This window comes from Osmerus mordax, chromosome 4 (genome assembly GCF_038355195.1).
Source record: "Osmerus mordax isolate fOsmMor3 chromosome 4, fOsmMor3.pri, whole genome shotgun sequence".
NCBI lineage: Eukaryota > Metazoa > Chordata > Actinopteri > Osmeriformes > Osmeridae > Osmerus > Osmerus mordax.
In genome coordinates this window covers 21,705,190-21,725,119 of record NC_090053.1, presented here as the reverse complement: position 1 = coordinate 21,725,119, position 19,930 = coordinate 21,705,190, and the positions used below count along the sequence as shown (strand labels likewise).

Here is a 19,930-nt window from a genome sequence, read left to right as displayed (position 1 = left end):
TTGTTGTATTGCTGTTGTTGCAAATGGGTCTGATGTACATTTACAGTGATGTTTCTGTTTCTGTTGAAATGTTCTTTGGTAGATGCTACAGTATATATGCATTTTGATGGGTTAGCTATTAGTAGGTTACCAGAAATGTTATTACCCATCAATATGACTTAAATAAAATATGTAACTCAGTAGCATTGCGGTTTAATTAGACATATATATATAATATATTATAATTATAGATATTAAATTCATTTTGATTTCTGTGTCATTTTTTTAATAGATCAAATTTATATATATAAATTTAAATCATTGTCTAGCAGGTTGTTGTAAAAGAACATGTATTTTTGTAATAATAGGTAATAGGTATAGGTAATCACTATATTCAATGTTCTTTCACGTAACACCACTGTTTATTCTACAAACCTAGAAACGTCAACCTCAATTTTTCTGCACTTATGTATGTAATTCTCCGTAATATTTCCTCTTGGACAGGAATTTGTTGTAATAAACTCAAAACGATATAAAGCAGAATCCAAGTAAATGTCTTTACTTCCTGGCTTACTAAGTGGCCGTTATGTCTATGGTTCAAATCACTATGATGTCAAGGCTAATATAGAGCTAACCTTCTTGGGTTAATTGCAATTGGAGGTCATCCATGTTCGTCTACTATATCGTTATCTATATATTTCAATCGGCACAGTTCACTCATTGCCAACAGAGGTTAAATTGGATAGATTGACTCCAGTCATCTAGTTGTATCTACATGACACAAACAGTAAGCTAGTCTTTTCTCTTTCTAGGAGGGCGGCGTGAGTCCTAGGCCTTTTTGAAAACATCGACTTCTTCTGTTTTCGATTGGTCTCTATCTGGGCTCTGTTGTTTTGACTGCCTGCCTGTTTGGACCGTTTCCTGATCTGGGAAGCTAGCTAGTTAGCAAGCTAGTTACGCAGTACACTGGGGTAGCTATCATAACGCATTAGCTGCATGCCTCACGGAAAACATTTATATCATATTTTACAGATAATATGAATGTTAAAATTTGTAATGACCTTAGATTGTTAATAGTTATTCATATTTGTACATTAATTGTAGGTAGCGAGTAACTTGCCGTAGCCGTCTATATTTTTGCTAGCAAGCTAGCTGTCCAGCTAGCCTTGACGGGTACGCCTATGATGTCAAATATCAAGAGAAATTCAAGAAAGAAAGGTAGGCCGTGCCCTTCTGACTGGCAGACCAGCGGTTAATTTAACAATCTGATGATTTTCCATTCACATAGCTAGCTGATGTCATTTTATTTTTGCACTCAAAATGTCTATGTAGTTTTATAGCTAGGTCGTTAGCCAGTGCTTGTATATCCGGGCTCAGGCTGGCAAGATTCGGCAGTACTATCAGGGTAGCTAGCTAGCTAGCTAGCTAGTACTGGCACTGCGCTAGCTGGTTTTTGTATTGGCTGGTTACCAAGTTGAGCGGGATAACGTGGCTAGCTAACGTTAGTTGTTTTTCTGGTTCGGTTTAACCTTTCTTGTAAGTTTTATTAACATGTATGCTTGCGGAATTACTTACGTTTCCCCATTTTCTATCACTGAAATCAACAATTTGGCTGGTTAGCTGGACCGCTAAAGCTTTGACTTGGCTGATCTTTGTCTATCGAATGTGACATGTTGGTAATCAGTCTCTAGCTGCTTGGCTACTGTAGCATTTGCCTTACTAGCTTGCTAGCTATTCTCTAACGTTGGCTACATTTGTTTATTTGGCTAGTTAACTTGTTATTGCCATGGCCCCTTTCACCAACGATGCATAGTTAGTTGCCTATCAAACTAACAAGATGACTAATCTTTAGCTATCTGTTAGCTAACTACGGTAGAAAACATATCTTAAGTGAAAATATTTGAACTTAAATTACGATCAGATGGTTTCTTGGGTTGTTAGATAGCACTAGTAAAAATTTAGCTAAAACACAGAAGGTTGTATTTCTCACTCATGACTAATTACTTAAAGTATCTAGGCGTTAACTAGTTCGTAAACTTGACTAAACAGTCATCAGCTTGTCTTTAGGCTAGCTACTTGGTAAACATATTGACCTCTCGTGTGGCCTTAGCTGGTTTGTTTGTTTTTGTTTAAACTGCGTACGAATCTTAGCTCTACCCTTTTACTGTCAACGTTTTAAATGGGGTATCATCGTTTTAAAATGTATATCTCTAATCTGGATATCTTCGTTTGATCAATGTCCCCCTAACCTAGGTAGGCTGCTTTAGCCTGCCCTGAAAGCAGTGACAAGTACATTTAGTCATTTAGCAGAGTAGAGTTAATAATGGTCAATAAAACAGTAATTCCACCATCCCCACCATCCCATTGTTTATTTGAATTAACGTAGAGATAATTAAAAAAACCTCTAAAAACCAAGGACAAGGCTGTTAAGCCGTGCCTCACAAATGTTCTGGAAACAAGGTTATGAAAGTTCAAGATCACAATGATTTTTTTGGATGTCTGTCTGTCTTGGGATTGAAAATAGACCCACCCATCGTGGTTTGAAAGTAATGTGCTAGGCTTGGCCATCCAAGAATTGTGGGCTCCCAGTTGACTGTTATGTTGTTGGTCATGAATGTAGGAAAATCTCTCCTGGCGTTTGCAATGTCTTGACTTCCAACCCCCAGTTGCACACAGCTTTTTAAGAGGGCGCTAACAGATTCTCTCAGCCAATTAAGTGTGCAGCTGTGTTTTCATCCAATGTGGTGTTTTGCCAAACTGACCAAAATGCATCTGGATTTCAAAAGGCTCATGCACAGTCTTAGGCAAGTTTCCAGGCGTGTGGTGTCAAGTTCTGGCCGTGAGTGCACCACGTCACAGAGCTGCCTTCAGCTTACACCCCCCCTTATGAAGGACGCAAGATATTTTAGAACCAATCTCTTAATAGCACCCCAGCTCACGTTGGGAGCCCTGCTGCTAGCTGTGAGTTTACTTAACAACTAGGCCGATGTGCAGCCCATAAACCACTGCCAACCCTGCCTTGTAGTTGACCGGGCCGGTCTGTCCTGTGTCCCCCAGTGTAGAGCTGTGCATGGCGAGCGAGGTGCAGCAGGAGTGACGGAGCGTCCAGTGTGCGCAGCCTGCTAGTAGCAGCGGCAGAGCCCCCCCCTCCCTCCCGTCCCGTCATGGCGTCCCGCCAGAGGAACGCCGTGTGCATCCTGGCCAGCCGTGAGCGAGGATCTCAGCTCTCCGGCTCCCAGCGCCTCCTGCAGCAGCTGGTGGAGGAGAAGGTTCGCTGGATGAAGTGGCAGAGTCAGGTAACGCAAGACTGGGGACGGTGGAAGGGGGGAAACGATGTGTGTGTGTGTGTGTGTGATGGTCCTCAACACCATGTTCCTTGTAAGGCTCTAGTCCTCAGCTCCTTGTCTCCTGGACTCAGGGTCAGTGTTCAAGCCCATGCTTACAGCAGTCGCACACAGAGGAGTGCAGGGACAGAGGTTTCATTATCAGGCTTTTCCTATCCTTTCTTTGAAACGGCAAATCTGACCCCCCTCGCTCCCCCTCCCACACAAACACACACTCTCTTTTTATTTAGAAAATGATATTCAACAGCCGCATCCTTGGTTATAAAATAAATAAATAAAAATGTCCCTCCCACATGTGAAAACAACCCTTTGCCCCTCAGAGCAGAAGACCAGAGGAGGGGGGGTGCAGCCAGGCAGCATGTTGGCAGCTCTGGAGGAACCAGCTCACTCCTCCACTCTCCTGTGGGCGTTCCAATCTGGGGCAGAGCCGTTGTCTTTAGCCCGTCACCGTGGCAACGCTGCCATGTGCACGGCTAAATTGTTACTACGTCGGCCTATTTCTGGGCGCACGTATCTCAATGCTAAATAGGTGCTGAAACAATTAACAAGGATTGGATAAATCCTTGGAGGACCTGCTGGTTTGGAATGTGTGCCGTTTTTTCTCAATGGCCGTGTGTGTGTGTGTGTTTAAATCCACTTTACCCTGCGTGAGGTCAGCCTGAGACATGTCTGTGTTTGTGTAGAAAGTGGAGCTTCCAGACAGCCCTCGCTCGACGTTTCTCCTCGCCTTCAGCCCAGACCGGTAAGCCGCCACAGAGCCTGAGCTGCATGGGACATCATGACTAGTGTGTCTCACGACACCACTAAACTAAGCAACACTGTTCATATCCCTCCTCCCCACAGGACCTTGATGGCCTCCACCCACGTTAATCACAACATCTACATCACAGAGGTGAAGACTGGAAAGTGTCTGCATTCCCTGGTGGGGCATCGCCGCACGCCCTGGTGCGTGACCTTTCACCCCACCATCCCAGGGCTGCTGGCATCCGGGTGCCTCGACGGGGAGGTCCGCATCTGGGACCTGCATGTGAGTGCTGCTGCGTTTACCAGCCCTGAACCGAGGTGTTCCTGTAGAACAGGGGTGGAGCTTTTGTTATACATGGGTGGGACGTTTCCCCATCTACTTTTATTAAGAAAATTATATTTTACGGCCTCCTCACTTAAGCCATCCTCAGTTAAATTAAATTTGAATTAAATGTAGTTAACATTTTAATTTAAAGTTAAAAATAAATAATAATACATTTTGACCCACCCACGTTGACATCCAGGCTACGTCTCTTATATAGAATGTTACTCCAAGGTATCTCTCCCCCTGTGCCAACCTCTGGGTCAACCTTCCTAACACGTCTCCCCTCTGTGCCCATGCAGGGAGGCAGCGAGAGCTGGTTCACCGAGAGCAACGTGGCCATCGCCTCTTTGGCCTTCCACCCCACCGCCCAGCTCCTCCTCATCGCCACCAACAACGAGCTGCACTTCTGGGACTGGAGCAGACCGGAGCCCTTCGCTGTGGTGAAGACGGGGAGTGAGACAGAGAGAGTCAGGTACATTTCCTCAGAGCTTAAGACGGTTTGGATGGTTGGATCACCGTTGCCTAGTGTGGATTTGATGGTGTTTGATGATTAGGATGTGAATAGACGTTATTGTTCTCTTTCCAGGTTGGTGAGGTTTGATCCGTTGGGGCACAATCTCCTGACAGCGATCGTCAATCCCTCCAACCAGCAGGTGAGTCCTCTTGTCCTGCTACATCTCTCTTGTCCTGCTACATCTCTCTTGTCCTTCTACATCTCTCTTGTCCTGCTACATCTCTCTTGTTCTTCTACATCTCTCTTGTCCTTCTACATCTCTCTTGTCCTTCTACATCTCTCTTGTCCCTCTACATCTCTCTTGTCCCTCTACATCTCTCTTGTCCCTCTACATCTCTCTTGTCCCGCTACATCTCTCTTGTCCTTCTACATCTCTCTTGTCCCTCTACATCTCTCTTGTCCCTCTACATCTCTCTTGTCCTTCTACATCTCTCTTGTCCTTCTACATCTCTCTTGTCCCGCTACATCTCTCTTGTCCTTCTACATCTCTCTTGTCCCTCTACATCTCTCTTGTCCTTCTACATCTCTCTTGTCCCTCTACATCTCTCTTGTCCCTCTACATCTCTCTTGTCCTTCTACATCTCTCTTGTCCTTCTACATCTCTCTTGTCCCGCTACATCTCTCTTGTCCTTCTACATCTCTCTTGTCCTTCTACATCTCTCTTGTCCTTCTACATCTCTCTTGTCCCGCTACATCTCTCTTGTCCTTCTACATCTCTCTTGTCCCTCTACATCTCTCTTGTCCCTCTACATCTCTCTTGTCCCTCTACATCTCTCTTGTCCTGCTACACCTCTCGTAGCCACAACGAGTAACACCAACCTGACTAGCCATGGCCTTGCGCTTCCCCCAGAATGAAGATGACTCGGAGGTCCCTATGGACAGCGTGGAGATGCCCCACTTCCGCCAGCGCTCCTTCCTGCCCTCCCAGCCCGTACGCCGCACCCCCATCCTCCACAACTTCCTCCACATCCTGTCGTCTCGCTCCTCCGGGGCGCCGGCAGGCAGCGATCTCCCCCGGCCCAGCGTGGAGGCCAGCGGCGAGGGCCCCAGCGCCCCCCTTGGCCAGTACCCCTCGACCCACGAGCGCGGGCCTCCCTACCCCGGCTGCACCCAGCATCTGGGCATGGTGTGCCTCTGCAGCCGCTGCACTGCCAACCGCAGCCCCTCCCTGGGAGAGGGCCCCCCTCCCGCCTCCTCCAGGGCCCCACCGGAGCCCCCCCATGCCTCCACCTTCTCTTCGGCCCGGACTGAGCCCCGCCAGCCCTCAGAGAGACCCTCCGCCTTCACCTCCGTCTACTACGCCGGCGGCAGCTCCCTGCACCGTGCCGTACCCACCCCGCACCTGGCCAGCCAGCCCCTCAGCCAGCCCTCCGCTCACGAGGCCTCCGGCCGCCTGCCAGGGCCCGACTGGACGCGCAGCCTGCTCAACATGCGCCCCGGGGCTGAGAGCGGCATGCTGCCACCCAGGACCAGCTCCTCCTCCGTCAGCCTGCTGTCCGTGCTGCGCCAGCAGGACGGCTCGTCCCAGTCCCCCGTCTACACGTCTGCCACGGAGGGCAGGGGCTTCCCCCCGCAGGGCCCTGAACCCGCCCCCGGGGGCCCCAGCCAGAGGGGTGGTGGAGGGGCAGGCACCAGCAGCGGACATCACCCCTTCTGGGAGGGCGCGCGCAGCAACCCCGCCTCCTTTCGCAATGTGCTGCAGTGCAACCTGAGCCGCTACTTCATGGAGTTCGATCGCATGCAGGACCTGGAGTCTCCTCTGGGGGGCACTGGCGGCGTGGAGGGCAGCCAGGAGCAGACCCAGGAGCTGCTCAACAACAACATTGACCCCGAGAGGCCGTCGTCCTCCTCTGCCTCCTCCTCACACTACCAGCCCCCTCCTCCTCCTCCTCCACCTCCTCCTCCTCACAACTCAGAGAACCCCCCTCCCCCCAGCCCACAGACCCACTCCTCCCGGGGACACCTAAACCGCTGCCGAGCCTGCCACAACCTGCTCACCTTCAACCACGACTCCCAGCGCTGGGAGCGCACCAGCCAGGCTGCCTCCACCTCCGCCCAGGAGCCCCCCTCCTGGCAGGCCCCCGGCCCGGCCTACGACGAGGGGGGCCAAGGGCCTCGGAGGGACCCCCAGGCCCACGAGAGGAGGGCCCCGGCAGCGGAGCCGAGTGAACCGTCCCCCGGGGGAGGCCCTGGGCCGGTGCCCTTCCCCATGGCTGCCTCTTCCCCCCAGCCTGGGGAGCAGACAGTGGGCCTGGTGTACAACCAGGAGACAGGCCAGTGGGAGAGGGTGTACAGGCAGGCAGCTTCCGGACGCCCTGCAGACACACCGCCTGAGGCCTTAAACCAGGAAATGCCTGTGGACAACCCAGATGAGGACTCTCTCAGGAGGTAGGCTTCACAGCCGATGAGGAAACACCGTTCTGCCTCTGAGGGTTTTTTCTCAGACTTGTCATCGAGTTCAAGTACCGGTTTAATCTGGTTCCAAGGCTGTGTTTTTTAATCCTAAGAGATGTTTGTTGGTGCTTAAACGTCCTGTGATGTTTGCTGACTGTTGTGTCCTGTGTCTCAGGAGGCTGCTGGAGTCGTCTCTCCTTTCCCTGTCCCGCTACGACATGGGAGGCTCCAGAGACCACCCCATCTACCCCGACCCTGCCAGGTACAGCCCCCAGCACGGCCCCCAGCACGGCCCCCAGCACGGCCTCCGTGTGTGTGTGTGTGTTCCTGGGTATGCTAGGTTCTGTATTCCATCCCAGTAACAGAGATGGTTCCTGGGTCTGCAGGTTGTCCCCTGCAGCCTACTATGCTCAGAGGATGATCCAGTACCTGTCCAGGAGGGACAGCATCCGCCAGCGCTCACTGCGCTACCAGCAGAACCGCCTGAGGACGCTGTCGTCCTCCTCGGACAGCCCGGCTGGCAACCCCTCCGCCGCCATGGAGAACAGTGACGTGGACTTCGAGGAACTGGAGTGAGTCTTGATTTCCTGTCTTTGTCCCCCCATGTCTTCTGAGGGAGTCTTCATAGAAGCTTTATCCTGATTAGGCTTGTCACGATAACTACTTTCGTTGGACGATAAGTAATAGAAATAATCGCGATGTATGTGCAACGCAGGGTAACTAATGGGTTAAATTTAAACGGATGTTAGTCTAAACTGACTGTGGAGTTAACCTATCAGATTGAGATGGATCGGTGGTTTGGGCCAATGAAATGATACCTAGATATTGAGGGTCGCCCTTATAAAAGAGCGGGGGAAACCCTGGGAGTGAAACCAGAGATTTCCTTCAAAGAGCTTGATGTATGTTAAATGTTGTGAAAGGAAAAGAGAAAACGATTATAAAGAAAATCAAAGTGCTCATACTAAGTAATAATAACAAAGATATTATTATTATTAGAGACTGATCTTTTAGAGCCTGGAACCATCGGTATTGGGAAACGGCAGTTGCACACTTTCGACCGACATTTATGAATATTGTTTTTTATGTTTCTGTGTGATCCAATTTGTAATTACGGATGTTATTAGAGTCAAAGGGTGCACCCAGAAAGTAATTGATTGTATTAATATCTGTGGGAGATTGTTTTATCAATGCACGTAAGACCATTCAGAATGGGATTTATTCACCATGAAAGTTTGCACAGACAAGGAATTTGCTTTGGCAGGAAGGTGCATACAATAAACATATACCTAAAATTTAAATATGTGGACTATCTATACTAAGGGTACATAAACTAGCAGTGCTAAGTGGAACTACTGCTAGTTTATGTACCCTTAGTATAGATAGTCCACATATTTAAATTTACTTTAGTTATTAGTTTCTTTGACTTCTGATAATAGAAGTCAAAGACTTCTAATCAGAATCAGAATGGGATTTATTCGCCATGAAAGTTTGCACAGACAAGGAATTTGCTTTGGCAGGAAGGTGCATACAATAAACATATACCTAAAATTTTAATATGTGGACTATCTATACTAAGGGTACATAAACTAGCAGTACTAAGTGGGATTAGAATAGAATTAAATATAATAGATAATACTACATGTTGCAACTCAGTACTACTGCTACCTCTTGTTCCCATCTAATTTCTTCTGATCAATTGGCCTGTTCATCCCATTTAGTATACATTTAGTAATTTAGCAGATGCTCTTATCCAGAGCGACTTACAGTAAATACAGGGACATTCCCCCGAGGCAAGCAGGGTGAAGTGCCTTGCCCAAGGACACAACGTCAGTTAGCATGACCGGGAATCGAACTGGCAACCTTTGGATTACTAGCCCGATTCCCTCACCGCTCAGCCACCTGACTCCCTAGTATAGTTAACAACTTTGTTACATATGCGATATTATAGTGTTGATAGAGCCTCCTGTCTGTATTCTCTCCTGGCATTCCCCTCCCTTCTCGTCTCTTCCTGGACTGGTGATGGACGTCTTGGTCCTTAACTTCTTTGTGTCTTGATGTTTGTGTCGTTCAGTGACAACGGAGACCGGACAAGGCACAGAACACCTCGCAACGCCCGCATGTCCGCTCCCTCGCTGGGACGCTTCGTTCCCAGGTCCGTCATACATCCAGACTCCCTCTAAGGCTCTATATCTATATACATACATATCAAATGGAGATGTATATGAATCTACTGGACAGTGCGTTTTGTTGAGTCGCTGTGCTCTAACTGTCTCTGTCCACTCTGTCCTGCAGACGGTTCCTGCTTCCTGAGTACCTGCCATATGCTGGAATCTTCCATGAGAGAGGTCAGCCTGGCCTGGCCACACACTCCTCTGTCAACAGGGTTCTAGCAGGTACACTTCCTGTCTATTACCACTCCACAGCTGCCCTCAGTGCAGCCCTATCTGCTCTCCAGGTTTCACATCTGTCACTTCCTGTCTAGCACCACTACACAGCTGCCCTCAGTGCAGCCCTATCTGCTCTCCAGGTTTCACGTGTCACTTCCTGTCTAGCACCACTCCACAGCTGCCCTCAGTGCAGCCCTATCTGCTCTCCAGATTTCACATGTGTCACTTCCTGTCTAGCACCACTCCACAGCTGCCCTCAGTGCAGCCCTATCTGCTCTCCAGGTTTCACATGTGTCACTTCCTGTCTAGCACCACTCCACAGCTGCCCTCAGTGCAGCCCTATCTGCTCTCCAGGTTTCACATCTGTCAACTGTCAGTAGTGTCCTACCTCTGTGGTAGTATCAATTCCCTGCTGGTTAGGCTTGTGTGTTTTGATTCACCTGGTTGCTGACCGCTAACGTTTGTCTGACCGGTCAGGTGCCTCCATCGGTGATGGCCAGTCCGCGGTCGCCAGCAACATTGCCAACACCACCTACCGGCTGCAGTGGTGGGACTTCACCAAGTTTGACCTCCCAGAGATCAGCAACGGTACAGGCAGCCCTCCCTGTGCTAGCATGCCTTCTCTTAACACTTAACATTTATTTGTTTCCACTTTTATTTATTTATTTGTAAATCACAAGTTAATTTATTAGTAAGTTCACAAGTAGTTTTGTATTTATTTATTAGTATTCTATTTATAGTTTTTATTTTTTTTATATTTACAGTTGACCAAACTCTTACTTATTTTCTTGAACATGGTGCCCCTCCCTCCTCCTAGCCTCAGTCAACGTGCTGGTGCCAAACTGTAAGATCTACAACGATGCCAGCTGTGACATCTCTGCAGACGGCCAGCTCCTGGCCGTGTTCATCCCCAGCAGCCAGCGAGGGTTCCCCGACGAGGGCATCCTGGCCGTCTACTCCCTGGCCCCTCACAACCTGGGCGAGATGCTGTACACCAAGAGATTCGGTCAGTCAGCAACACCACCAGGAAGCCCTCATAAGTAGACCACGTCATTAGTCCGTTCAGATCACACTTAAGGTTAAGGTATTATTGTCTGTTTAGGCAAATCAGATCTGTGTAGAATCCTGTAAGATTGGTGTGTGAGTGAGTGCTGATGATGTCCTGGTTCGTCCCAGGTCCCAACGCCATCTCCGTCAGCCTTTCTCCTATGGGCTGCTACGTCATGGTGGGGCTGGCCTCACGCAGGATCCTGCTGCACCCCTCCACTGACCACATGGTGGCTCAAGTGTTCAGGCTGCAGCAGCCCCACGGAGGAGAGACCTCCATCAGGGTGAGGAGGGGAGGGGTGGGGAGAGGAGGGGCTAGGGAGGGGAAGGGAGGGGCTGGGGGGGGAAAGGGAGGGGAGGGGAGGGGAGGGAAGGGCTGGGGAGGGGCTAGGGAGGGGAGGGGAGGGGTGGGGAGGGGAGGGGAGGGGTGGGGAGGGGAGGGCTGGGGAGGGGCTAGGGAGGGGAAGGGAGGGGCTGGGGAGGGGAGTGGTGGGGCGGGGGAGGGAAAGGGAGGGGAGGGGTGTTGAGAGGAGGGGAGGGGTGAGGAGTTGGTTTAGATGCAGTCCTGAGGGTGTATTTAGATGCAGTCCTGAGGGCACATGTGAAGCCCTCTGTGGTGAACAAAAGAAAAAGAAAATACAAGGGACAAAAAAATATAATATATGTATAAACATATAAACAACAGTAAGCAACTACAGTATGAACACACAATATAAACACATAAGCAATGACAAACCAGTGAGTGTACGCTGTATTTCCTCTGACAACTGTGTTTTGGTGGCGTTCCCTAGATGGTGTTCAATGTAGTGTACCCAATGGCCCCCGACCAGCGCAGACATGTCAGCATCAATTCAGCCAGATGGCTGCCAGACCCGGGCATGGGCCTGGCCTACGGCACCAACAAAGGAGACCTGGTCATCTGCCGGCCCGTGTGAGTGTTCCCCTCTCAGACTCAGGTCCACTAACCCTAACCCTCCCTGTTCAGAGCCCCCAGACTCAACAATGGAAGCTGCTCTCCTGATGTGTTGGTGCTAAACCTGTCCTATAACGAGGGCGCGATCCGAGAGCTTAAAGATTTGCGTGCACAGGTTCCCCACACTGGAGCTCAGTTCATGATTAGATTAGTTTAATTGTCATTTTAAGCAGGAAGCCGATGGAATGGCTGTGGTCAATTATCAGTTGCTAATAAGGTCACAGTCTGGATGATTGCTTGAAGGAATCCCCTGTCAGTGACAGATCTGATTACAGCTTTGTCTCTGTGGAAAGAGTCATGATGTGTGTTCCACAGGTTCTACCGCAGCGACGGGGAGAGCCCTGCAGAACCCAGCACAGAACCCATATTCTCCGTCAACAACAGTGGGGGCACCAGCAGAACCCGTGGTACAGAGAGGCCAGGGTGAGAAGCCTTCACCCCCTCATGTCTGAGCCCACTCACATCTGAGCCCTAGTCACATCTGAGCCCTAGTCACATCTGAGCCCTAGTCACATCTGAGCCACACTCACATCTGAGCCCCACTCACATCTGAGCCCTAGTCACATCTGAGCCCTAGTCACATCTGAGCCCTAGTCACATCTGAGCCCTAGTCACATCTGAGCCCTAGTCACGTCTGAGCCCTAGTCACGTCTGAGCCCTAGTCACATCTGAGCCCTAGTCACATCTGAGCCCTAGTCACATCTGAGCCCTAGTCACATCTGAGCCCTAGTCACATCTGAGCCCTAGTCACATCTGAGCCCTAGTCACATCTGAGCCCTAGTCACATCTGAGCCCCACTCACATCTGAGCCCTAGTCACATCTGAGCCCTAGTCACATCTGAGCCCCACTCACATCTGAGCCCCACTCACATCTGAGCCCCAGTCACATCTGAGCCCTAGTCACATCTGAGCCCTAGTCACATCTGAGCCCTAGTCACATCTGAGCCCTAGTCACATCTGAGCCCACTCACGTTTGAGCCCCAGTCACGTTTGAGCCCCAGTCACGTCTGAGCCCTAGTCACGTCTGAGCCCTAGTCACATCTGAGCCCACTCACGTTTGAGCCCCACTCACGTTTGAGCCCCACTCACTTTTGAGCCTAGTCACGTCTGAGCCCTAGTCACGTCTGAGCCCTAGTCACGTCTGAGCCCTAGTCACGTCTGAGCCCTAGTCACGTCTGAGCCCTAGTCACGTCTGAGCCCTAGTCACGTCTGAGCCCTAGTCACATCTGAGCCCACTCACGTCTGAGCCCCACTCACATCTGAGCCCCACTCACATCTGAGCCCCACTCACATCTGAGCCCTAGTCACATCTGAGCCCACTCACGTTTGAGCCCCACTCACGTTTGAGCCCCACTCACGTTTGAGCCCCACTCACGTTTGAGCCCCACTCACGTCTGAGCCCCACTCACGTCTGAGCCCCACTCACGTCTGAGCCCCACTCACGTCTGAGCCCCAGTCACGTCTGAGCCCCAGTCACGTCTGAGCCCCAGTCACGTCTGAGCCCCAGTCACGTCTGAGCCCTAGTCACGTCTGAGCCCTAGTCACGTCTGAGCCCTAGTCACGTCTGAGCCCTAGTCACTATGGGTGGAACGGTACACTGAAGTCACGGTTCGGTTCATACCGCGGTTCAGACATCACGGTTCGGTACGAGTTCGGTACAACGGAGGGAAAAGCAAAACAAACCAGGTTCCTCTACGAGTGAATACGCCGCATTGAAGAGGACATGTAAATTCTGGGTTACCAGAAACCGAAGGTTTCCCAAACTTGCAATCTTAAAGAGGCCGGCGGGCCCTCTATTTCTCGTGGGTCGCCACCACTCGCCATAATCGTCCTTAGTGCTGCTAGCTAGCCTATCTCTGACTCACGGCGGCGTCAATCAGAGCTTCAGAGCTACAGACAGCGTTGGGAAAGTTCACTTTCTACATTAACTAGTTCAGTTCATAGTTCAAAATGTTGAATTATGAACTAAGTTCACAGCTCCCAAAAATGTTGCGAGCTATAATTTTTCTAAATTATTTCCACAGTCCATATAGAACCACAGACAGCAATTGTTTTATTAGTTTGGCTGCCGTTGCCAGATTGAAATCTCTTTATGTCTGCAATGCCGCTCTCGGTGCTCTCACGCTTGCCAGGCATAGACAGTAGAAGAAAGCACACGCAGCGATTGACTGCTTGGGCAACCCTGGATACAGGGCTGTTAACGGTGTGTTTTTCGCCTGGAAGTCTCTAGAAATCTGGCACCTTATTGAACGAAATTAACGAGTGAACGTGCCGTTCACAGACACCAGAATGAACGCGTTCACAGTATCGTTCATCAGGCAGTAATACAGTATGTTCAGTTCACGTTCACCAAAATTCTGAACGAGTTCATGAACTTTTGTTCAATGAACGCGTTCAGACGCAACACTGGCTACAGATTAGATGTCCCTAAAGAACACGAGTATCTAACAGTAGTTCCGCATTACATTAATTAATTTGCACGCAAGTTTTTTTTTTTTTTTTACCGTGTATTCCCCGTGTAATTTCATGCACCGAACCGGTACGAATACATGTACCGTTCCACCCCTACTAGTCACTCACGTCCCTCTGGAACACTACCTGTGTGCATGTAGGAGCCACGATGGGAGAATGTTACTTAATGATCCCAAAGTCATAGTTCATCATTTCTGGTCAGTGTGGGCCTATAAGACAAATGTCCAAACCAAATGCACATAAATTGAGTAATGATTGTCAAGGCTCCCCTTTAAGACAACAAGGGACATCATATGCAGTGGAGTGGTTGTAAGAGCAGCGTAACTTAAACCCTTTCTACGCCATTAAACATTCCTAAACCAGGATCACATCTCCAGCCGCGTCAGGCTGAAGTCACGGAGCCCACAGCTCCTCTGGGGTTCATCCTGACCTCTCCCGTGTCCTCTGGGGTTCACCCTGACCTCTCCCGTCTCCTCTGTGGTTCATCCTGACCTCTCCCGTGTCCTCTGGGGTTCATCCTGACCTCTCCCGTGTCCTCTGGGGTTCATCCTGACCTCTCCCGTGTCCTCTGGGGTTCATCCTGACCTCTCCCGTGTCCTCTGGGGTTCATCCTGACCTCTCCTGTCTCCTCTGGGGTTCATCCTGACCTCTCCCGTGTCCTCTGTGGTTCACCCTGACCTCTCCTGTCTCCTCTGGGGTTCATCCTGACCTCTCCTGTCTCCTCTGTGGTTCACACTGACCTCTCCTGTCTCCTCTGGGGTTCATCCTGACCTCTCCCGTGTCCTCTGGGGTTCATCCTGACCTCTCCTGTCTCCTCTGGGGTTCATCCTGACCTCTCCCGTCTCCTCTGTGGTTCATCCTGACCTCTCCTGTCTCCTCTGGGGTTCATCCTGACCTCTCCTGTCTCCTCTGTGGTTCATCCTGACCTCTCCCGTCTCCTCTGGGGTTCATCCTGACCTCTCCCGTGTCCTCTGGGGTTCATCCTGACCTCTCCCGTGTCCTCTGGGGTTCATCCTGACCTCTCCCGTCTCCTCTGTGGTTCATCCTGACCTCTCCCGTCTCCTCTGGGGTTCATCCTGACCTCTCCCGTGTCCTCTGGGGTTCATCCTGACCTCTCCCGTGTCCTCTGGGGTTCATCTTGACCTCTCCCGTGTCCTCTGGGGTTCATCCTGACCTCTCCCGTCTCCTCTGGGGTTCATCCTGACCTCTCCCGTGTCCTCTGGGGTTCATCCTGACCTCTCCCGTGTCCTCTGGGGTTCATCCTGACCTCTCCCGTGTCCTCTGTCCCAGGCCTCCCAGCAGACCAGGCTGGAGACCAGACAGGGACATGGGCCTGATGAACGCCATCGGCCTGCAGCCCCGCCACCCCGCCCCCTCCGTCACCTCCCAGGGGACCCAGACGCCGGTGGTGCAGCTGCAGAATGCAGAGACCCAGACGGAGAGGGACCTCGCCACCCCCAGCACCTCCCACACCGCACCTGGTGAGGGGCAGTCACCTCCAGGGTGAACAACCATGTCCAGCAGGGATACATGAAGGGGGCAGCCAGGGAGAGGAAAATGTAATAATGAAGGATGTATTCATTTAGCAGATGTGTTTATCCAAAGCGTCAGACAGCACAGAGAGGGGGAATACAACCTGGGTCCTTGATCTGCAGTCACATGCTGCACCGCAGAGCTGCACCCTGCCAAGCACGGTAGGCTCACCACTGTGTTTACTGTGTTTCTGGGGCTCAGCAGAGCCGCTACAGGAAGTGGCCTCCACCAGCGCCGGGGCTGCAGGAACCCTGGAGCCACAAGGCAGCAGTGCCATGGACGGGCCCCTGGGGGGCGGGCCCCTGGGGGGCGGGCCCCTGGGGGGAGGGCCCCTGGGGGGAGGGCCCCTGGGGGACGCCAGCACCGAGGCCAGCACCTCCACCGCCCACACTGGTAACCCCTGACCTGCTTGTCCTCCTGATAACCAGGGCTGCCATCAAGCACTGGGGTTTACAGGTTAAAAGGGCCTAATCTGCAACAACATGGGGGGGGGGGGGGGGGGGGGCGGATCGGTGATGGATTTATGTAACTGTAATGGAATACATTTGTGAGTTGAGCAAATGTTGTGAAAACTGTCTATTTAGAGCTAGTAAAGGAAGGATCTATGTTACGGAAGGTTTTCCTGACGCCGTGTCCCTCTGCCCCCAGGTGACGCCCCAGAATACGCCCCCGGGGAAGACGCCCTGGCGAGGATCCGCCGGCTCATCGCCGAGGGCGGCATGACGGCGGTGGTGCAGCGCGAGCAGAGCACCACCATGGCCTCCATGGGCGGCTTCGGCAACAACATCATCGTTAGCCACCGCATCCACCGTGGCTCCCAGACCGGCACCGGACGCCCCCCCAGCACCCCCCTCGACCCCCACGCCCCCGGCCCCTCCTCCTGCCCCCTCACCATCACCCAGCCCCAGCCCAGCCAGACACAGACCCTCCGGCTCACACTGGAGCACCCACCCCTCACAGAGGCCCCCATGTGGGGGCCCACCGCCCTCTCGCGGCCCCAGCCCCCAGCGCTCCTCCCAGACGGGGCCGAGCCGGGCCTGGCCATGGGCCTGGACAACGTGTTTGAGGGAGGACGGGCGGCCGCCGCTGATCCGGCTCCCTCCTCCTCTGGACTCTTCTCCCCCTCCCCCTCCTCCAGCTCTCACGCTGCCTCCCCCTCCTCCAGCAACCGCAACAACAACAACAGCAGCCGCAGTAGTTACCCTGGCGACCCCTACAGCAGGTAGCCCTGGGTCTGGTCTCAGCCCAGGACCAGGAGAGCTTCGCTAAGAAGCAACACAGCAGGCGACAGACTGGTGATAGCGGCCATGCTGTCTGCGACAGACTGGCGAGAGGCTCTGTGTTCCAACCAGAGCACCTCCTCTGCTGGTCCTACAAGCCTTATCTCTTCAGAATGGGGACTTGACTGCAGTCTCCTCGACGCGAGCCCCCACCCGGGCGGGAGCCTTTGGCTCTCCCTCCTCTTCTATGTGGGTGTGCACTTTCACTGCACTTAATGGACCTAGTTGTTTGATCATTCCATGTCAGAAAGGGCTTCTAGTTGAATGGTGCCAGCGCCGAGGGCGGCCGCTGCTGAGTGTGCCGGTTTTTTCTCCGTGCAGAGGCTTGACGAAAGGAAGGCTGTTCCCTGTCAAGTGCCATGTGAGTGTCTGGGATGAACACAGGCTCTCCATACGGCCACACTTGGTGCCATGCAGATAGAAATGTGGTGCCATGCAGAGATCGGAAGAGAGAAAAAATAAAATCAAGAGTGAACATTGTGTAAATGTAATCTGATGATGACTAACAGAGGAGCTCCTACTGTGTGTATCATGGGGTTGTGTGTGTGACCTTTCAGTTGAATCCACACCTCTTCGGACTTTCTACCGCTGTTGTGGACTCTCCTGTCATGAGCTTGGGGTGCACAGCGCCTTGTGGGAGACACTGTCTGCCCCCGGGGGGGTTCCTGTTCCAGCTACAGACAGTCACGCTGGTGGATGTAATGTTTCATGACCTATCAATCATTTCTGACTTTATTGATGATGAACCGTGCTGTTGTTTCACTGCATGTTTTCAGTAATGCTGCGCTTGATGACATGGAACGTCACAGGACAGACATGCCTGGTGACATGTGACATGCCTGGTGACATGTGACATGCCTGGTGACATGTGACATGCCTGGTGACATGTGACATGCCTGGTGACATGTGACATGCCTGGTGACATGTGGACACATGTAGAAATAAAGGAGTGATCCAGCCAGCTGTTGAGGCTTTAAGGAAGGCGGAGGGGGTGTCTGAGGCCTGGCCTCGGACCCCCTCCCCATACCCGGTGGGGGTGGAGGGGGGCCGGTGGGGGTGGAGGGGGGCGTCTCTGAGGCGGTTCTTTCTCAGTCCGACCACACCCGGCACTGACACACCCACCGCCTGGAAATCCCTGAGGAGCCGCTTGTGTGTGGATGCTTGGAACTGTGCCTGTGTGTGTCTGTGTGTTAGTGTGTCTGTGTGTTGGCGTGTTAGTGTGTTGGCGTGGGGCAGACAGCTGGTATATGTAGCATCTTTCTCTAGTTAACTCTGCTCTTGAACGGTGTGATTTGGTGCATTGCGCACTCCGGGAAGAGAGAGCTTGGATTGTAATCTCAACCTGCCCTCGCTCGCCCACCTAACCCCTCAGCTGAACTAGGAAATGAGAAACCAAACTTGAATTCTTGGTCATCATATATTTTTAGATGGGAGTTTTGTAAAGTCAAAGGCTCTTCATAGCCTGTTGTGAGAGAGTGTCCTTAGCATATCATTTCAACACCAAGCCCCAAAACCAAGCTTACACAGGATAACTAAATATCCTGCATTCTTACTTTTTAAAGTTTTTTTATTATGACTAAACCCATACGGCTATAGCTATTCCACATTTTAATCGCTTTGTAGGTTCTTTCTTGATAGAGTTGATGTGTGCGCGTACGTACGTGTGTGTGTGTGCTGGGGGGTAGAGAACAGGACCAGAGAGAGGGCAGAGAGAGGGCACAGAGAGGGCAGAGAGAGGGCAGAGAGAGGGCAGAGAGAGGGCAGAGAGAGGGCAGAGAGAGGGCAGAGAGAGGGCAGAGAGAGGGCAGAGAGAGGGCAGAGAGAGGGCAGAGAGAGGGCAGAGAGAGGGCAGAGAGAGGGCAGAGAGAGGGCAGAATGGGTGCGTTGTCTGGTTTGAAGATGTGCAGTGAGTCCTTGTGGGGCTGGAAGAGAGCGTGTTACTGCATCGTGTCAGAACTGTCTCAGTGGGTAGAAGAAAGTCTAAATGCCCGGCAGTGAAAAAAAACCGTTTAATTATCTGAATGCTCCTCCTGGCTTTACTTGATTTAATGAAAATTTTAAACAATATTTTGGCTGTTCATGTGTCTGTTTTGTGTAAAAAGAAAGAAAAAAAAGACAACAAACTAAAAAAGCACCACTTTTACCCCATATCATGCTCTCACTGTCACCCTGATAGATGATCATACTGTAGGTCCAGCACACTATGGACAACTTGCATACAGAACCGTTTCATCAAATGTTACTGCTGTCAAATCTAGTTTGTGGCCTCGTCTTGTGTGACACCCACTGAGGGTTCCACCTGTTGGGTGTTTTGCTGTGAAACCACAAACATGTCAAGTACAGGATGAGAAACATCTACATGCTCAGTTACATACATGTAGACTTTTTTCAACGACACAAGGTTTTCAGATTGAGCAGTGGGAAAATGTACCAATGGAGCAACACTTGCTGCTAACGAAGTCTGTGTAGTGACTTAGTTCATTAAAGTCATCATCATGCTTAACACTATGTTCTTTGGTGAGGTACTTTGGTAACAATCTGGAATCGATGCATTAAGAACAAGTTACTTATTCCTTTTGCCGAGAGATTATTTACAGTACTTAAATATTTAGAGAATAAACCTACATGTCAGGTTTCTATCCATTCATATATTTTCACAGATGGTGAGGGGCTGACTGGATTCCTTGATTTAGTTGGTTTGTGAGCCTTAATTTGATGTGGTTTTAAAGTCTCAGAAATAGCCAAAGCTTCTTTTGGTATGAGAGATGGAGTTGGAAGTCTTACATTTAGGTGGTATGGAGTTCTCAGACTGGCTCTGTATTCTTTAACGCTTCTTCTCAAACTTCCTGTACTACACCTGGTGCTGTGCGGTATGTAGCCAGACTGTGACTTTCTGATATTCTAATCATCAACAACAAAACTAACACAGAAGTTAAAG

The 19,930-nt window shown here is 51.1% G+C and overlaps 1 protein-coding gene across 3 annotated transcripts; it reads left to right on the top strand.

Annotated features, from left to right (window-relative positions):
• The first annotated feature begins 992 nt into the window (after positions 1-992).
• Positions 993-18,017, top strand: ambra1b (autophagy/beclin-1 regulator 1b). 3 transcript variants are annotated; one of them, XM_067233914.1, is made up of 19 exons: positions 993-1,197; positions 3,037-3,275; positions 4,007-4,065; positions 4,167-4,350; positions 4,692-4,864; positions 4,979-5,045; positions 5,757-7,294; positions 7,476-7,562; positions 7,687-7,872; positions 9,372-9,452; positions 9,593-9,693; positions 10,165-10,275; positions 10,505-10,693; positions 10,864-11,018; positions 11,526-11,665; positions 12,023-12,130; positions 15,470-15,660; positions 15,914-16,105; positions 16,361-18,017. In XM_067233914.1, the coding sequence occupies exons 2-19, from the start codon at positions 3,144-3,146 to the stop codon at positions 16,936-16,938; spliced, it is 4,272 nt and encodes a 1,423-aa protein (XP_067090015.1). In that variant the 5' UTR covers positions 993-1,197; positions 3,037-3,143; the 3' UTR covers positions 16,939-18,017. The 3 variants fall into 3 exon arrangements, 2 of the variants coding, with proteins under 2 accessions (XP_067090015.1, XP_067090017.1); XM_067233916.1 differs by lacking the exon at positions 15,914-16,105 and adding an exon at positions 15,769-15,873 and having other exon boundaries at positions 16,361-16,782; XR_010876529.1 differs by lacking the exon at positions 16,361-18,017 and having other exon boundaries at positions 15,470-15,738; positions 15,914-16,024.
• The last annotated feature ends 1,913 nt before the right edge of the window (positions 18,018-19,930 follow it).

Coding starts and splice junctions, on each gene's coding strand:
- ambra1b (XM_067233914.1), top strand. CDS start 3,144: ATGGCGTCCCGCCAGAGGAACGCCGTGTGCATCCTGGCCAGCCGTGAG. Junction 4,351..4,691: donor TCCGCATCTGGGACCTGCAT/GTGAGTGCTGCT, acceptor GTGCCCATGCAG/GGAGGCAGCGAGAGCTGGTT. Junction 7,295..7,475: donor GATGAGGACTCTCTCAGGAG/GTAGGCTTCACA, acceptor CCTGTGTCTCAG/GAGGCTGCTGGAGTCGTCTC.